At 35.4% G+C, this 16,403-nt stretch overlaps 3 protein-coding genes and 1 non-coding gene across 13 annotated transcripts; 3 read left to right on the top strand and 1 right to left on the bottom strand.

Annotated features, from left to right (window-relative positions):
• The first annotated feature begins 671 nt into the window (after nucleotides 1-671).
• Nucleotides 672-4,951, top strand: LOC133700942 (probable receptor-like protein kinase At1g80640). Of its 7 annotated transcripts, none has more exons than XM_062124677.1 (11): nucleotides 672-885; nucleotides 1,591-1,788; nucleotides 1,931-2,160; nucleotides 2,263-2,395; nucleotides 2,501-2,564; nucleotides 2,663-2,759; nucleotides 2,880-2,979; nucleotides 3,698-3,816; nucleotides 3,894-3,983; nucleotides 4,078-4,278; nucleotides 4,388-4,951. In XM_062124677.1, exons 1-10 carry the CDS (start codon nucleotides 741-743, stop codon nucleotides 4,231-4,233), a joined length of 1,332 nt encoding a protein of 443 aa, XP_061980661.1. In that variant the 5' UTR covers nucleotides 672-740; the 3' UTR covers nucleotides 4,234-4,278; nucleotides 4,388-4,951. The 7 variants fall into 7 exon arrangements, with proteins under 7 accessions (XP_061980661.1, XP_061980660.1, XP_061980659.1 ...); XM_062124676.1 differs by having other exon boundaries at nucleotides 674-885; nucleotides 1,591-1,800; nucleotides 4,078-4,239; nucleotides 4,348-4,951; XM_062124675.1 differs by having other exon boundaries at nucleotides 676-885; nucleotides 1,591-1,800; nucleotides 4,078-4,239.
• A 3,559-nt stretch (nucleotides 4,952-8,510) lies between these two features.
• Nucleotides 8,511-9,710, top strand: LOC133702403 (ribonuclease 3-like protein 1). Of its 4 annotated transcripts, none has more exons than XM_062126745.1 (4): nucleotides 8,511-8,640; nucleotides 8,777-8,942; nucleotides 9,150-9,250; nucleotides 9,389-9,710. In XM_062126745.1, exons 1-4 carry the CDS (start codon nucleotides 8,561-8,563, stop codon nucleotides 9,561-9,563), a joined length of 522 nt encoding a protein of 173 aa, XP_061982729.1. In that variant the 5' UTR covers nucleotides 8,511-8,560; the 3' UTR covers nucleotides 9,564-9,710. The 4 variants fall into 4 exon arrangements, with proteins under 4 accessions (XP_061982729.1, XP_061982726.1, XP_061982728.1 ...); XM_062126742.1 differs by having other exon boundaries at nucleotides 8,516-8,640; nucleotides 8,777-8,988; nucleotides 9,139-9,250; XM_062126744.1 differs by having other exon boundaries at nucleotides 8,516-8,640; nucleotides 8,777-8,988; nucleotides 9,139-9,250; nucleotides 9,378-9,531.
• Nucleotides 9,711-10,340: 630 nt separating this feature from the next.
• TRNAM-CAU (transfer RNA methionine (anticodon CAU)) lies at nucleotides 10,341-10,412 on the top strand. The gene has a single exon. It is a non-coding gene; the product is annotated as a tRNA-Met (tRNA).
• Nucleotides 10,413-11,025: 613 nt separating this feature from the next.
• On the bottom strand, nucleotides 11,026-16,117 carry LOC133700940 (ATPase 9, plasma membrane-type). The gene is made up of 13 exons (XM_062124673.1): nucleotides 16,034-16,117; nucleotides 15,815-15,952; nucleotides 15,406-15,720; nucleotides 14,686-15,012; nucleotides 14,367-14,486; nucleotides 13,760-13,882; nucleotides 13,567-13,671; nucleotides 13,165-13,474; nucleotides 12,293-12,807; nucleotides 11,955-12,128; nucleotides 11,662-11,844; nucleotides 11,381-11,550; nucleotides 11,026-11,283 (listed from the first exon to the last, which is right to left on the bottom strand). The coding sequence occupies exons 1-13, from the start codon at nucleotides 16,100-16,102 to the stop codon at nucleotides 11,187-11,189; spliced, it is 2,646 nt and encodes an 881-aa protein (XP_061980657.1). The 5' UTR covers nucleotides 16,103-16,117; the 3' UTR covers nucleotides 11,026-11,186.
• Nucleotides 16,118-16,403: the final 286 nt, after the last annotated feature.

Below are 16,403 nucleotides of genomic sequence, written 5' to 3' on the forward strand. Positions count from 1 at the left end.
GATACAATGATATATATTCCCTATTTTTTAGTGAAAGAATGTTTGAGAGTGTAGTTGTAGTTGTTTTTTAAAGTGTTTTTCATGTTGAAATATATTAAAATGATATTTTTTATTTTTAAAAAATTATTTTTAAAATTAGTATATCAAAACGATTTAAAATATAAAAAAAATTAATTTAAAAAAAAATTAAAATTTTAAAATACACGATTACAATCACTTTTCCAACAGCTCCCGGAACTAGGCAGCGTGAATTTAATTTATTTTAATTAAAAATACACGTGGCTTCATGACAGAGCGAGTACTAGAAAGGCGATTGATATAGAGAGTGCCCCTAGCATGAGTCCTTCACCCTGAAACAGTTTTTAGTTTGTATTCTTCTACAACCGTAGGGTAACGAATTATGTGGTTTTAAAAATATTTTTTTTTGAAAATATATAAAAATAATATTATTTTATTTTTTAAAAATTATTTTTTATATTAACATATAAATTTATTTAAAAATATTAAAAATATTAATTTTAAACAAAATATTTTTTTTCAAAAAATTATAAAACATGGTTTTAACAGCAAAAATAAACAGCCCATACTATATCCTTTTAAGTTAGATATTCAAGTTGAGAATTTAAGGGGAGAAAAATAATCTTGACACTCAATTACAACAAAAATACAAAATCTATATCTCTCTACCTCTTGTCTATTTAGAACAAGACATGGATGATGTTTTTGGTATGTGATTGCCCATGTGGGCGTTGTTAAGTACATCTTTGTCATTCTTGCTTGGCACCAGACCCGAGCCAACTCTTTTCCCCATTTCTGGCTCTCTTCTTGCTAGCAAAGACAATCCCATTTCTGTTTTCTCTTCAAAAATGGAAGATCAATCTCCAAGTATGTTAACAATGCTCATTTTCTTTTCTTGAAGTTCGTGTTTTTATCCTCATCTTGGTTCCTGAACACTCATTGCCTTTATATGTATGTCTCTGTACTTTAAGTTGTTAATGGGCTAGAGGGGATTGCTTTGCTTCACATTAAGCATTCAAAATTCAAACCCTCAGTGCAATAAAGTGATCCTGTTATAGATTTGTTCTACATTGTTAATTTGTGTATACGTGTTCTTTGGTCTCTTGTGAAATATAGGGGAAAAAACCCAGAAATCGGATATGAACCTTGAAATGAAATTAATACTACTGCACCAAACTCGTTCTTATTTTGAGAAAAAGAAGCACATAGAAGAATTTGATGAAACATATGTGATTTTTCTCGTGATTCTCTCGTTCAAATGTGATTTTTCTTTTCATAATTGATTTGCATTTTTCTCTCCAGAGCTTGTTATATCAGCTCCTCCTGTTTCGTTTAATGTATTCTTCTTTTCTCTGATTTGTGTTTTAGCTTTTCTCGATTTTTGTTTTATGGATAGCAATTATATCCGACTAAGGCTTTTCTCTATACTGTAGTCAGTCTGCTTGGGAAGGGTGAAAATCGTGCTCCTTAAATTTTTTTTTTATATATATTTTTAAATTATTTTAATATATTAATTTTTAAATTATTTTAATATATTTTTAAATAAAAAACACTTTAAACCACGTTCCACAGTTCCAAAGAAGCGTACCCTTACTATTTATCAAGGGATGCCTGTGGTTCCTGTGGTTGAAGAAGTGCACCACCAAGATTTGAACAAGAGAACCCTAATAGCACTAACTGTTGCTTCCACTCACCTTGTTGGAATAGTGTTGTTTCTCTCATGTTGCTGGATCTGTAGACTGAAAAAATCAAGGACATGCAGTGCCAAAAGTAAAGGCCATGGTATCTTCTTTTCCAAGAATTGAATTTGCTTTTGCTGTTACAATTTTCCTTTTTGAGCCATGTTACACACGATTGTGCTTTTCATGCAGACTCAGTATTTCTGCTTTTTTTGTTTGAATTTAATATTTAGATGTTCCGATTGTGGATAAATTAAATTCCTTGAGGATGGCTGAGAAGAAGGGTTCAGTTGCTGTTATAGAATATCATTTGTTGCAAGCTGCAACAAACAATTTCCAGGAAGTTAATGTTCTGGGTGAAGGTGGTCGTGGATGTTTGTATAAAGCTTGTTTCAGTGAAAAACTCCTTGCAGCAGTGAGGAGATTTGAAGGTGAAGAACAGGACATTGAAAGAGAATTTGAGGTAACGTCTTACATGAAATTGATTTGATTATCAATTGTTTTGAATCATTATGGATTCTTTAATTTTTTTTCCTTTCCATTTAAATTTTGTTTGTAAATGCAGAACGAGCTGAACTGGTTAACGAAAATTCATCATCAAAACATAATTTCTCTTCTGGGTTACTGCATTCATGGTGAAACAAGGGTTCTCGTGTATGAAATGATGCAAAATGGGTCTTTGGAGAGTCAATTGCATGGTAAACTTCATATCTTTCCGACTTTTAAAATTAAAAAATAAGCATTAGAAGACTCCAACTTGTGCCTTTTTTCTTATACTATTTATGCTATTGATGAACATGCAGGGCCAACACATGGATCAGCATTAACTTGGAATCTGCGAATGAAAATTGCTGTTGATGTTGCAAGGTAACACAAACTCCCGTTTTTGTGGTTTGCGCTTTACCTCTTTCTTTATCCTTTTCTTATGCTTACTACTTCCTCCCACCAAAACTGATATTGACCAGGGGACTAGAGTATCTTCATGAGCATTGCGATCCTCCTGTTGTCCATAGAGATCTGAAGTCATCTAATATTCTTCTGGATTCCAACTTCAATGCAAAGGTAAAAGCCATGCATGTATGACAACCTCATGAGTACTGCACTCCTCATAGGTGCATGTTCTTAGCACCGGTCCGTGATTCTAACTAGGATGTTTCATTTGATGAGCGTTTACTTATTCAGCTTTCGGACTTTGGCCTTGCTGTAGCTTCTGGTATCCAAAACAAGTACATAAAGCTTTCAGGAACTTTAGGTTATGTGGCACCAGAGTACCTTTTGGATGGTATGTCAATTACTTCCAGAGAAGTCATATGCTGCTGACCATTGTTGTTTGATCTCTTATTTTTCATACTTATGCTAATTACAAATTACATTGTTGCTTTCTTCTATGATTTCTTAGTTTATTTGTCAATCATATTTTCAGCAATTAAATATCATGTTCTTGCATTCTTTGATGAACTTTTCATAGTTCTAACTTCTGTCACATGAAATGTGATGATTTTCCAGCAAGAATCACTGTTTCAGCTCAATATCTGAGAAATAGAACTAAAAATGCTTACTGTTGAGGAGAGATTCTGATAGTGGATGCTTAAACAGAATATTTTATAAAAGGTTTTCATATTTTTAAAATCATGCGGTGTCTTTTAGCGCTTCATCCCTAAGGCTTAATTTGTTAACAAGGCTGAACATATTCTGTGAGAAGAATGTCAGGTGTTGAATGAGGCGGGTTTTGCTATAGCCTCTTAATCTAATTCTGATATGTGCTTTTTGATGATGAATTTTGGTAACAGGAGATCCATGGAAATCTTTTCTATTTCATTTTCAAGAACTATAAAATTCTACCAGAGAGTATCTTTTTCTTTCTTCTGTGCTACATAGTGAAGGTTTTTGAACAACATTTCCAGCATTTAGTCTTTCTTTGATACAGAATGAAGCCTGGTTGTTTATTCAACCAATCTCTTGGAAAGAGAAGTATGATCGCTTCCATTTTTCCTTTCCAGGCAAACTAACTGATAAAAGTGATGTCTATGCTTTTGGAGTTCTCCTTCTGGAACTCCTGATAGGAAGAAAACCAGTGGAAAAGATGTCTCCGGATCATTTTCAGTTCATAGTCTCATGGGTAATTTTCCTTCAACTTTTTTTAGCAGTCATGCCTCGAGTAGTCAACTTAATTGTACCATCATTTTTTACATGCAGGCCATGCCTCGGCTCGCTGACAGATCAAAGCTTCCCAACGTTGTGGATCCTGTTATCAAAGACACTACGAATTTAAAACACTTATACCAGGTATATTGAATAAGAAACTAAATATTTGTGCGCTCGTTACTTTTTTGTTCTTGCTTTTAGCGTACAAATTTAATCACATATTACCCTTGAGTAGGTAGCTGCAGTGGCAGTACTATGCGTGCAACAAGAACCAAGTTACAGGCCATTGATTACAGATGTCCTGCACTCTCTCATCCCTCTTGTACCTCTTGAGCTTGGAGGGTCACTGAGAATTACAGGACCTGTTCCTCTTGCCCTGCCTTCTCTCTGATGATGAGTACATCTCAAACTGACCATTTCTTTTGTATATTTAGATGTATGAAAATCATTAGAGTTTTTTTTTTTTTTTTTCATTGTTACATTTGTTAATTGAATTTATTTTTAGATGATTTCCCCTTAAACTGCTTCAATATTTGGATCTTCAGCAACCCAATTTTCCGAGGATTTAGTAAGAGGTCCTGATATCAGATAAAAAGGAGGGTGGCAGTTGCTGAAGGACATGAAACTATTGTAGAGGTGGCGAGATTCTATATTTTCTCAGATGAGCTTGTTTCATCCAGTCAACTTAATCGATCACCAGATATTGTTCTATCCTTCTGCTATGCGGATATTTAACACCGTGATCATAGTTCTCCAGAGCTCAGCTGTTTGAGCAGCAATGCATTGCAAATCAGGAGATATACAAGGCTGTAGCCAAATCTGCCCTCTCTGACATTTCAAGTCATTTTCTGCAAGACATGGCCTTTCCTCACCTTAACGGTGCTGTAATGTGTGAAGTTGTAGCTTTAGTTGACCATTCGTCGTGCAGAGTTTTTCTTGCAGTAGCATGCAACGCTTGACTCATTTGCACATCGATGGACACTTAAGTTATTCATGGGTTCATCATTACATATAAGCAATTACGTTCCATGTTGACTGGTTTGAAACTTATCATTCTTATGTATAACTCAAAAACTTGCTTTTAAATATGGAAATAAATTTGGAATAAACCAGCCAGGCTCGGGCTACCTGCTTTGCATATTTACTTCAACTAAAATTATAAGAGCTGCTGAACAAGGTTATTTCTGCTTTCTGATGAAGCAGGAGAGAGCTTAGATCGGCTATGGCAATATAAAACTCTAGTAATTTTAGAGAATTTGGATGCATCATCCAGATATGGAAATGGGATATGAATATTTTCATTTGGCGGATACAATTCTGCCCCAAAAAACAAACAGCAAGTAGGATCGAAGAAAGTATAAACCAATTGAGGTAGCATTATACAAGATAATTGTCTCATGCAGAAGCTTGGATGGCCTAATTACCCAATAGGACAAAAGAAACGCTAATAAGCAAGGTCCGAAAACTCTTGAATTCATCTGTTGAGGATTTTGACTCAAGTCCACCCTGTCGGATACAGACACGGAAGATGGCAGAATCTATGCACAGATCCTGAAATCCTCGTCAACACCAACTGTAAAATGCATAATCTAAGTATATTATCAAGCATATTCTGATGGCAGCATGCATGTGTATACCTAGAAAACTAAGTGCATTCTATTTGATTATCACATGATGTAGATCATCAATGATGCAGGGTGGCGATCAATTATGAGAGACAATGTAATTCTTGTCTGTCATGCAACGACATGATTCACAGTTAGGCAACAAGCAGACGTATTCTACAGCATAATGCTTGGATTTGACATACTGGCCATGATATTATCAATGAAACAAATAAAACAAAAACCATGGAATTGGAGATATATTCTTGAGTTCATCAACAGTTTCATATCCTTTTTATTGAACATTCTAAACTCCCACAAGATGGCTACAATTGCTTAAATATTCCCCCCACTACTTGGCCACATTTCCTCTCCATTTATCTCTTAAATTTCGAAAGAAAAATGGTAATTCCAAGCTGCATCTGCACTAATAGCACCAAGAATATGTTTGTTAAAATTGTTCATCCCGGCGGTCACGTAGAGCTCCATGATAGGCCTGTTCTTGCAGAAGAGGTCATGCTTCGTAACCCAAGATGCATAGTCGCCTATCCGCATGTGTTCCGGCAGCCTTGGGCCATTGTTGCACCAGATACAATGCTACTGCTTGGTCAGAAGTTCTATGTCGTTCCTATAAACACAATCAGAAAGCTTCAGCGTAGGTCCATCACAAGATCTCAATCTCCAATCAATAATGTCCGAGCCAGCAAGACCCCTAACAACGATGAAAGGGGCAGTGATATCTCATCCAATTGCTGGTATTTTATCAACAAGAACATGAAGTCACCGTGTCCTTGCTTACACAGAGACGACGATGAGAGAGCAAACACCACTGGAACTAACATCGATAGTAAAGCCACTCTTGATACAAGTGAGGAAACAAAATCATCAAGCAGCATTGGGTGTTCTGAGTCCAAGGATTGTACCAGGAAGAGAAGAAAGGAGATGACAACAGGATCACCCAACAGATTTACATCTCTTGATCAGTGGCAACCAAATCTAGACAGCATTGTCGAAGAACATCAAAGCAAATAGCCATATCACAATTTCTTTCTAATACTGCTAATTCATATAGATGTCCAATGATTTGTATATGAATATGTGGACAATATGAAAGGTTACATTCAAGATTTGTCAAGATGAGAAAAATATGTCAAGTGCCTGTAATCATGGTTGTAAATCTCCATTGGTGAGCTAATGACGCGTTGTATGATAAAAAGGAAGGGATCATGGTTTCACAAATCCTAAATTTACAGCTAAATTGTAAAGACAATCTATTTAATACTTTGAATTTTAATAATTGAATGTAATAAATTACAAAATTGTTTTTAAATAGTAAATTAAACTGAAATAATTAATAAAACTTAAATTAAATACATATTCAATAATTAGGAAAGAAACTCAAAAATTAAAAAATTCTAAAACAATAACCTTTGAATCTAGTTTAGACATGAAAACTACTTTAATGATATTTGAGAATGCGATAAAAGTTATTTTTATCTTGTAAATACTTTAAAATATTTTTTTATTTTTTAAAATTTATTTTTGATATTAACACATCAAAATAATTCAAAAATACTAAAAAAAAATAATTTGATGCAAAAAAATTCTAAATTTTTTTAAAAAACAAGTTCAATATCAATTTCAAATAGGTCACAATGAGCTAACTTTTTATAAGATCAAGCTTGTAGAACAGCTCATAAAATTTTAACATCATGCAATGATCATTAAAATTTATATTTTTTTTATAAAAAAAAACTTGTTTAACCTGTCCGGATTTGATCCAAACCAATAGAAAATGAAAAACACCTTTCCTTTTCTTTTTACTTTCCCTAAAATTAAAAAGGAAAAATTACCTAGATTATTTTATAGTTAAGTTGATTTTATATTTATTCTTTGTGTTTTAAAAATTACAGTTTACATTTTAAATCATCCTATAATTTAGTATATTTTACATGGAGAATATAAACTGTAGTATTAAAAAACACGGAAGATAAATGTAAAAAAAACTAAATTATAGAATATACAGAATAATTTTTCAATTAAAATCTACCAAATTGAGTTGGTTAATTTTGAATATTAATACTAACCTTGGTTTTAAAATCTTGCTCAATTTATAGGTTCAATTGATGATTCAAAGCCTAACTTGGGTCAAATCATTGAAAAAAGAAATTCAATATCATTTGATAATAAAAGTGAGTTGATAAATCATTTGTGTTTGTTTTTTATTTGAAATGTTTATTTTTGTGTTTCAACTATATTTCTAAAAACTTTATAAATTTTTTTAGTAATATTTAATATCATTTTAAAATGTTAATATCAAAAATAAATTTTAAAAATAAAAAATATTATTTTAATATATTTTAAAAAATACACTTTGCTACAATATCAAACCTAACTTCCGGTAACAAGGTCAAATATTAAGGGCCGCAAGAAAGATAACACTGGTTAATAGTCTACTTGCCATCTGGTCTCCTCTCCCACGGCACCCAACTTATTAAAGTTAAATTAATGGTGAATTTGGTAGCCATATTCTCAATTTTCTCTTATTTTGATCATTTTATTCTTCTTTATTCTAATATCATCCTTAATCTTCTTATTTTTGTGATATTTCTCCCTTTTATCAACCATGGTTAGAAACCATCACTGCCTTCAATAACCGATCATTATATAAAAATATATAATAAAAATTAAGAGATGACACAAGTATATATGTTTTTTGAAATGTAGTGTAGAGTATTTTTTTAATTAAAAATATATCAAAGTAGTATTTTTATATATTTTTTATTTTTAACAAAAACAATTAAAAATTATCAATTTAATATCTTTTTTTTAAAAAAATAATTTGAAGAAACTTTTTGTGGGCTTAAAGTAGAGAAAGGGCAGATAGATAATTTAACATCATTACTAATTAATAATTATGGTTTAATCATGAATACTTCAAGATAAAAAAAGAGGTTTAATGGATGATAATCAGAACAAAAACATATATGGACCATACTAAAACAAATTAAGAGTAGAGTGAGCAAAGACACCAATAATCCCACAAAACTGTATCCTTGCAGGGAAAATGAACTTATCTAGTTTTACCCCTGCCATGGAAATGAAAAGGAATAAATGCACGCAACCAAAACAGCTCCACATCAATCTCAAACACCTTCCTCCTGTAGATCCAGCCACCACCAACCCCTTCCCAGGTATAAACAACCAAAAACTTCCCTCGATTCTTCCTTCTATGAGCAATATCTTTGTTTACGGAATCTTTATTTATCTACCTGGTTAAATGTAACTCCATACTTAAATCTTTTTTCTGCGTGTCATGTTGTTTTCTAGATTATTAACTCCAACTATGAAGTATGTTGTAGAAGGTGCTAGGGCAGGAGAGGGGCTGGAGCCGGCAAAACAATTTGATGAAGAAGCAAACACAACAGCAGATAATAACCCATCACAAATCATCAAGGCTGGAGATGACTCCAGCACCATAAAGAACACAACCAAGGTGGGTGAAATTAGCAAGGATGATAAAAACTCTCATAACGACTCAGGTAATTAATTTCATTGATTAGTGACTGGTAGTGAGTTCACCAGAAGTGTCTTGAATTCTTTGATAAAGTTTGCTTTAAAGCACAAATTTGGGATTTTCAGGATTGATATTTGCCACCAAAATGTTACTGGCTAACATCTTGTTCTTTTAGGTGGGCCAAAGATATCCGCCAAATCACAATTGCTGGAGACTTTAGCTGCAAACAAGTGGAAACCCCCTTTATTTGAATGCTTCAAGGAAGAAGGACCTTGCCACAAGAAATTGTAAGTACAAAATATGGAATAAACAATCTTGGTTAAACCAAGTCATTTTTTCTTCTTTTTTTTCCTTTGGGTACATTTCTTTCTCATTCTCTACTTTTCAAAGCTTTTAAGTTATGAGTATTTCAAGATTCATTCCAGGTTTACCTACAAGGTTGCAATTCGGATTGAAGGAGAAGCATCGACTGTATTGGAGTGTTTTGGTTACCCTAAACCAACAAAGAAAACAGCAGCTGAACATGCAGCTGAAGGGGCGTTGTGGTACTTGAAGCATTTGGGTTATTTTCCAATCAAGAAGGTTAAGAGGAAAAAATAATTATTTATAGTTAGAAATTGTTTACATTCAGACTAACTAGGTCATATTCTGTATATTCTAACATGTAGGAGTAGTAGTAGTAAAATTAAGGTTTACCATCTGTACTCATGTATTTAGAAATCGTACATTTTTCTCGGTTGTTGTGTAGAGTTAGACTTGATCCTTGAATGGAATAAGCTTTTCTTGATTTTAAAAAATATATAAAGACGTTAGAATTGGATGAAATATTTTTACAAAAAAAATATTGAGATGAAAAACCAATCTTCCCTGGATTACCTTGCGAACTGCCGGCAACATCCATTTTCACGAATCCCACCTGGGTCTGCACCATGAAAAAGACCCAAGTTCTGAAAATAACCACAAATTCATAGATTAAATCTAAATATTAATGGAGAAATCACGGTTCATGGTTATGCGATCCAGTGGCCTGCTTTCAGCCTGCCTGGTTTACCAAACAATCCAAACTCTAATCCCTTTCAACCCCATTGCAGTTTCTCTAATGAATGGTGTATTTCTATATCATAAGCAACATTTTTTAAAAGAACTGCTGGATTGAGATAACTATCGTAAGTTTATACTTATCTGATAAGCCTAATCATGATAATACTATTGATCCGCACACTAATCCGCTCAAATTGGAAAAGATTAATCGATTGAAACCATTCCCATTTCATGGTTAGTTGTTCTGTCTGATTCATCCACTCCAAGGTCAGCAGTATGAAGGAATCGTTCGGAAAATATATGTTAAGTAATATTAACTTGGAAACCAAATCAACAATCAGAGTGGCGCAGCGGAAGCGTGGTGGGCCCATAACCCACAGGTCCCTGGATCGAAACCAGGCTCTGATAGCCAGAGTGGCTTCCCTCTGTTCCCTTTTTGCACCTGATCTCCTAAAGCTTCTCTGTTTTTGGAATTTTATTTATTTATTTATTATTATGGATATTCAAATCAGTTTGTTTGTGGATATTTTAATTAATTTTATAAATCTTAAAATTAATAATTATATAAATTTTTAATGATATTAAAATTTGTAAAAGTTGAACAGTAAACTAAACTTTATGGAACAACTTAAACGGAATTTTATATCTTTAATCATAGATGAAGCTGCCCCTGCTCCTTCAATCTCTACTAGAATTCTATTATCTCCTGTCCTTTCACTCCAAATTTGTGAAACTGATAATTCGATTTCCACACGCTTTACCCACAACTTAGTTATTAAGATATTATCAGGTCGTGAAATCAAATTCCTTCAGCCGTTAACATAACTGCTACCATTGCTTCAAGTCATGGGTATACCAAGATCACTGTGTGTTTGTTGTGTGAAGTGTTTTTTAATTAAAAATGTATTTAAATAATAATTTTGTAGTGCTTTTTGTTTCATTAAATGGCGAACGCACGTAGAACCTGTTAGCAGAAATGAAAGCTGACATGCAAGAGGCGAAAATGTATGAGATAGTGAAATTCAATGTTGGGTTGATTATTCCCAAATCTTGCATATCTTACAAACTAATAATCAAGATTGTCAGAAGAACAATGAAATAGATTAATACCCTAATCCCTCTAACCTAGGACTCTCTCCCCTCTCCAGAGAAAAAAAACACTATAAACTCATTGTTTCTCATTCAAACAGTGTAGTGTTGCTGAATGGTCTCAATGTCAAGTCCCTTGAGTTTCACCACTGACTCCACATGACCCTTGAGTGTGTGAAGCTCCCTCAGCCTGGAACAAAAGCGATCATGAGTGGAATTAAGATATGTAGGCATAGATAGGGAAGAAATTGTTAGTAGTGAAAATCAAAAGCTTCGGAGATCATTACCGAGCGACCTCAGCGCGCCTCTTGGCATGTTCAGCGATATCATGTAACTCTCTGTAGTTGCTCTTATCATTGAAAAGTTCTGAGCCTTTGGGAGGATGCAGTCCTTGATCAGCAGCCCATGGCGCCATCCTCTCTCGTTTTCCGTCCTCCTTCTTTGAGGTGAAAGCTGTCTGCATAATCAAGTGTAACATCGGTAAATATTAAACATAGGGGAGAAGGTTTCAAGACGAAACTTGACATATCAAAAGATTCATTAGTAAAAAACAAATGATCACACTGACCTTATTTTTGAGGAGATTATCCCGGGATTTGCTACTTAGAGCATAGCGGATTATGAATTTGAGGAAATCAAGAGGGATGTAGAAGATGATGCTGTAAAGCCAGATAACACCTGCCCATCCCCATCCAATTCCATGGATTCTCGCAAATCCCCAATTGGCATACACAGCGATGATTGTCGCAATCTTAATGGTAAACCAGAAACATTGATCATTAGGTTGTACTTTTACAATATGCCCACACACACACGCACAAAAAAAAAAAAACCTGGAACGAAAAGTTCTAAACAACTCACCAGTTGTGCCAGGACAAAGGCAATCAAAAGGTAAATACCAGGGCGTTCGACATAAGACCAGCTTCGGGACCTAGTAACGAAAATGAGTGCCTGACTAACAATACTCACTTGAAGGTATACAGCTGATGTTAGCTCGTAATGGTTGTTCCTGATGGACCTAACACCAAATTTATCCTGCAAATATTGACAGTGTGCTATCATTATTAGTACTACAGAAGACTATATAGCAGTGACAAACTGGCAGAAGGAACAAACATACAAGTTCTTATATGCTTTACAGAAATATAAACAGCATGATAAAACCATGTGCTAGTTGTAAGGTTTGTAGTAATTCTTACAGAGAAGAAGTCAGAACTGTGAACAATCCAGAAGAATACAACAGTCATTAAAGCTAAGTAGGTGCCTAGAATGACACCAGTAGCAAAGATCTCCTTAAGCTTCCAGGAATCAGGAAGTGGAGATGGTTTCACTCTGTCTTTGGAAATAGTCATGATTGTCCCATCATTAAGTATGGCAATTATCAAAACCATGAAAGGAGAAAAATCAAATTTCCAAATTAGAGCAAGGAGCAGAAAACCCAGCACAATACGGATGGTTATAGTCACTGCATAGATGGTGTAATTCTTCATTCTCTGGAAAATGGCTCTGCTTGTTAACACAGCACTCACTATCACACTCAATCCTGGCTCTGTCAGGACAATGTCAGATGCACCACGGGCTGCATCAGTTGCATCGGCCACTGCAATTCCGATGTCTGCCTTCTTCAGAGCAGGCGCGTCATTTACACCATCTCCAGTCATCCCGCAAACATGCTTCCTAGCTTGCAGCCTCTTCACAATCTCATACTTATGCTCTGAATATTTGATCATCAATTAAATTAATCGATATGTTTTTTATGCATAAAATGAAAAAACTAATATTATTTTCTTCTTCATGCAGAAAAGGCAAGATGAAAAACTCCACCTCTCTTGATATATTGTTTTACAAAATCGTTTCATGTCTCACCAGCTAATTCCAAAATGTTGAATAAATCCATGTAATGGATGCTCATAAAGGATTTAATTTCTAAGAGGATCTTGTTTTTTGTTTATTAAAAGAAAATAAACTTAGATGCTGCGATAACGAGGGAAGCATCGAAGAACGTGGGAAGCATCCAGATCCATGTAAACAACATTAATCATATTGAAACAGTAGAATTTAGTCCAATTACCAGGGAAGACACCAGCAAAGCCATCAGCCTTTTCAATGAGCTCATCAACAGGAAGGGCTGCAGTTGACTCATCCGGGTGCTGCCCAAGGAGGGCAGAAGAGGGATACATGTTGGTTCCCATTCCAAGCCTCCGACCAGTCTCCTTGCCAATTGCCAGCTGATCACCAGTGATCATCTTAACATTGACACCGAGGTTGAGGGCACGAGTAATGGTCTCTGCACTGTCATGCCTAGGAGGATCAAAGAGAGGCAACAGGCCCACAAATTCCCATGGTCCTCCAGGGCTTTCCTTGGTTTTCTCTGGGACAATCTGCAAAGACAAGATGTCTAAATCAGATAGAGTTCCATGTATCAGTAATTACTTCAAAACACAATTCTGAAGAAACGAGAACATGAGCTCACTTGTCTACAAACAGCCAGAGAGCGGAGGCCTCGTTCAGCATACTTATCAATGATGGCATGAGCTTTTCTTGCTACATCTTCCCGGAGGTTGCACAGTGCAATGATCTGTTAGAGAATTTAAATGCCTTTGACGATATAGTGTAGTAAAAGGGTGGGAAGAAGAAGTAATACGAGGCAATAGAGGATCTATAACCTGCTCGGGGGCGCCTTTGCTAACTCGGTGCCAATTGCCATCAGGGTCGATATATGTTATAGCTGTACGCTTTTCCACTGGATTAAATGGCAAGAAATGCACCTCAGTGATGCTTGCTCTGGCCTGCAGAGTGAAATAAATTCATAGTCAGGCATTCAGTTATATTCAAAGGTCCTAATAACCCAACACTTGACATTGTCGGTGAGGTAAACAATCAGTCGGAGAGTAATGTTTTCTTGACAAGTTACAAGCTAGGGAAAATAAGCTTCATTGCCAATAAAGTAAGATGAAAGTGCAGCAAGTTAGCTCCAGTTAAATAAAAAATACATACCGAGGATCAAAATGTGATTTAAAGTCTGATCCTACTTATCTCTTCTCTACTATGATGCTGCTAGTCATCACCTCACCCATTTTTCTCTATTCAGCCAGATTATTTAGAAGATTGTGTTGCTAATACTGTGCAGCACCTTAATAAAGTGTTCACAATACTAATCCTTTTCTTTTTTATCGGCCCAGTTTTTTAAGAAATTTAAAGTTAGGAAGCACAGCATATTAGTGCCCTCAGAAGGCTTGTCAAAGTATTTGCATATCTCAACTGTAACATTACCTCCTTGGGATCCGCCAGCATCCCAACAATACAAGCATCGATAGCATCCTGATTCTCAATCCTGGAGGCCCTAGCGCCCAGTAAAATCACATTGTCTTGGTCAACATCGTTAGCAAATACCTGAAAAATAAACAAAAACATCAATAACCAGTGAGCCCAAAAGAACAAAATATTGGGAGGGATGACGCCCAAGAAAAAGATAATCACATGATATACATTTAATGACTGTCTTCCATCCTAAAACTGATGAATTCCGCATCACTTTAATAATAAATAGTGATGCCCTGGACTTTCACTTATAAATTTTTTGTGTACTAACCTCGACCAAGCTCTTGTCTACTGTAAGTTTGTTAAGAGTGAGGGTGCCGGTCTTGTCACTGCATAATACATCCATTCCAGCCATTTCTTCAATAGCTGTCATCCTCTTTGTGATAGCACCTTGCTGTGAAAGCCGGTGGGATCCAATGGCCATTGTCACTGACAACACGGTTGGCATGGCTATAGGGATTCCTCCAATAAGAAGCACCAAAATATTGTCAATACCATCCCGGTACTTGCGGCTCTGAATTGGCCACATTACGATTGCCTCTATGATTATTCCTACTACAATGGAGACTATGCAGAAGTTTCCAATGGATGTCAACACCTGATCAAACCATATCACCATCAAGCATCCATTAGAAAGGAAAGATGAAAGTTAGAAGATACTTGAAAGTGCACAAATGGAACTTTAGAACCTGCAATGGTGATATTTGTGATTTGGTACTAGAAATTCTTATAATTCGAATTTTGTTTCTTCAAAAAACAAAACATCTGCTAACACCTTAGAATAATACATAATCTATAATAGTTAATGATTTAAAACTTAGTAGATTAATTGATAATTTCTGGAGCTGATTTCAAATTACGGAACAGTTTTGACAATAATAGCATGCTCGTTCTCATCTTTCTTTATCAAGTACTGACTTCCTTCTGTTGTTTCTTTATCCCCAGAGTCGACTACAAAAAAAATTCCCAGTTAGCCCTCCAGACTCAGTACCTTTTGGAAATGCCCCACTTGATTGGTGCTGTCTACGAGATGAGCAGCTTTACCAAAAAAGGTGTGCACCCCAGTGGCAATCACAACAGCTTCAATCTCACCATGCTTGCAAGTAGATCCAGAGAAGATTTCATCACCTGGTTTCTTTGTAACTGGCAAAGACTCACCAGTGAGAGCAGACTGATCAATTTTAAGCGGGTCACCCTCCAGCAGACGAGCATCTGCTGGTATAATGTCCCCCAGCTTTATGCTGATTACATCTCCCGGAACCAAGACAGCAGCCTCATGCTCGATCCACCTCCCATCTCTCAAAACCTGTTAACAAAATTATTAACATTATTAAAAAAAATGTAAAGAATAAATGTCGTTAGTTTTTGTACTTGAGTGCCTACAGACTTCCGAATTATACCTTGGTTTTCAGGGCGAGACCTGCCATAAGAGCTGCTGCAGCGTTGCCTGCACTATTTTCTTCTAAGAAACTTATAGTTGAGTTGATAAGAAGCAATACCACAATACCCACAAAGTCTTGCCAGTCTGGTGGCTTGCCCTGCATTTATATTAATTCACACAGACAAATAAAAATTAAACATTCATGAACAAATACAGAGACATAGAAATGCAAATTAACCTGTCCGTTTGCAAGAACAATGGCCACGATAGCAGCACCCTCCATGACCCATGAGAGTGGGTTCCACATAAAACCCAAGAATTTCAAAATCTTGCTCTCCTGTTCCAAACAATCCAGCTTATCAGTTCCATCTTACAGCTTCAAAATTAACAGCAAAATAAATAAATAAAAGATTAAATTATCGTTTTTTTTTTTTTTTTGCCTTTCTCTCTTCTAGCTTGTTTGGACCAAAAATTTCGAGCCTTTTCTGGCCTTCCTCTGTATACAAACCCTCTTTCGTGCATTGCAATCGTTGAAATACTTCCTCAACTGGAATACGCTCCTGTAGTCAAATTCCAAAACCAATAAGCAACCACCGTTAATAAATAAA

The sequence above is a fragment of the Populus nigra genome, chromosome 8 (genome assembly GCF_951802175.1).
Source record: "Populus nigra chromosome 8, ddPopNigr1.1, whole genome shotgun sequence".
NCBI lineage: Eukaryota > Viridiplantae > Streptophyta > Magnoliopsida > Malpighiales > Salicaceae > Populus > Populus nigra.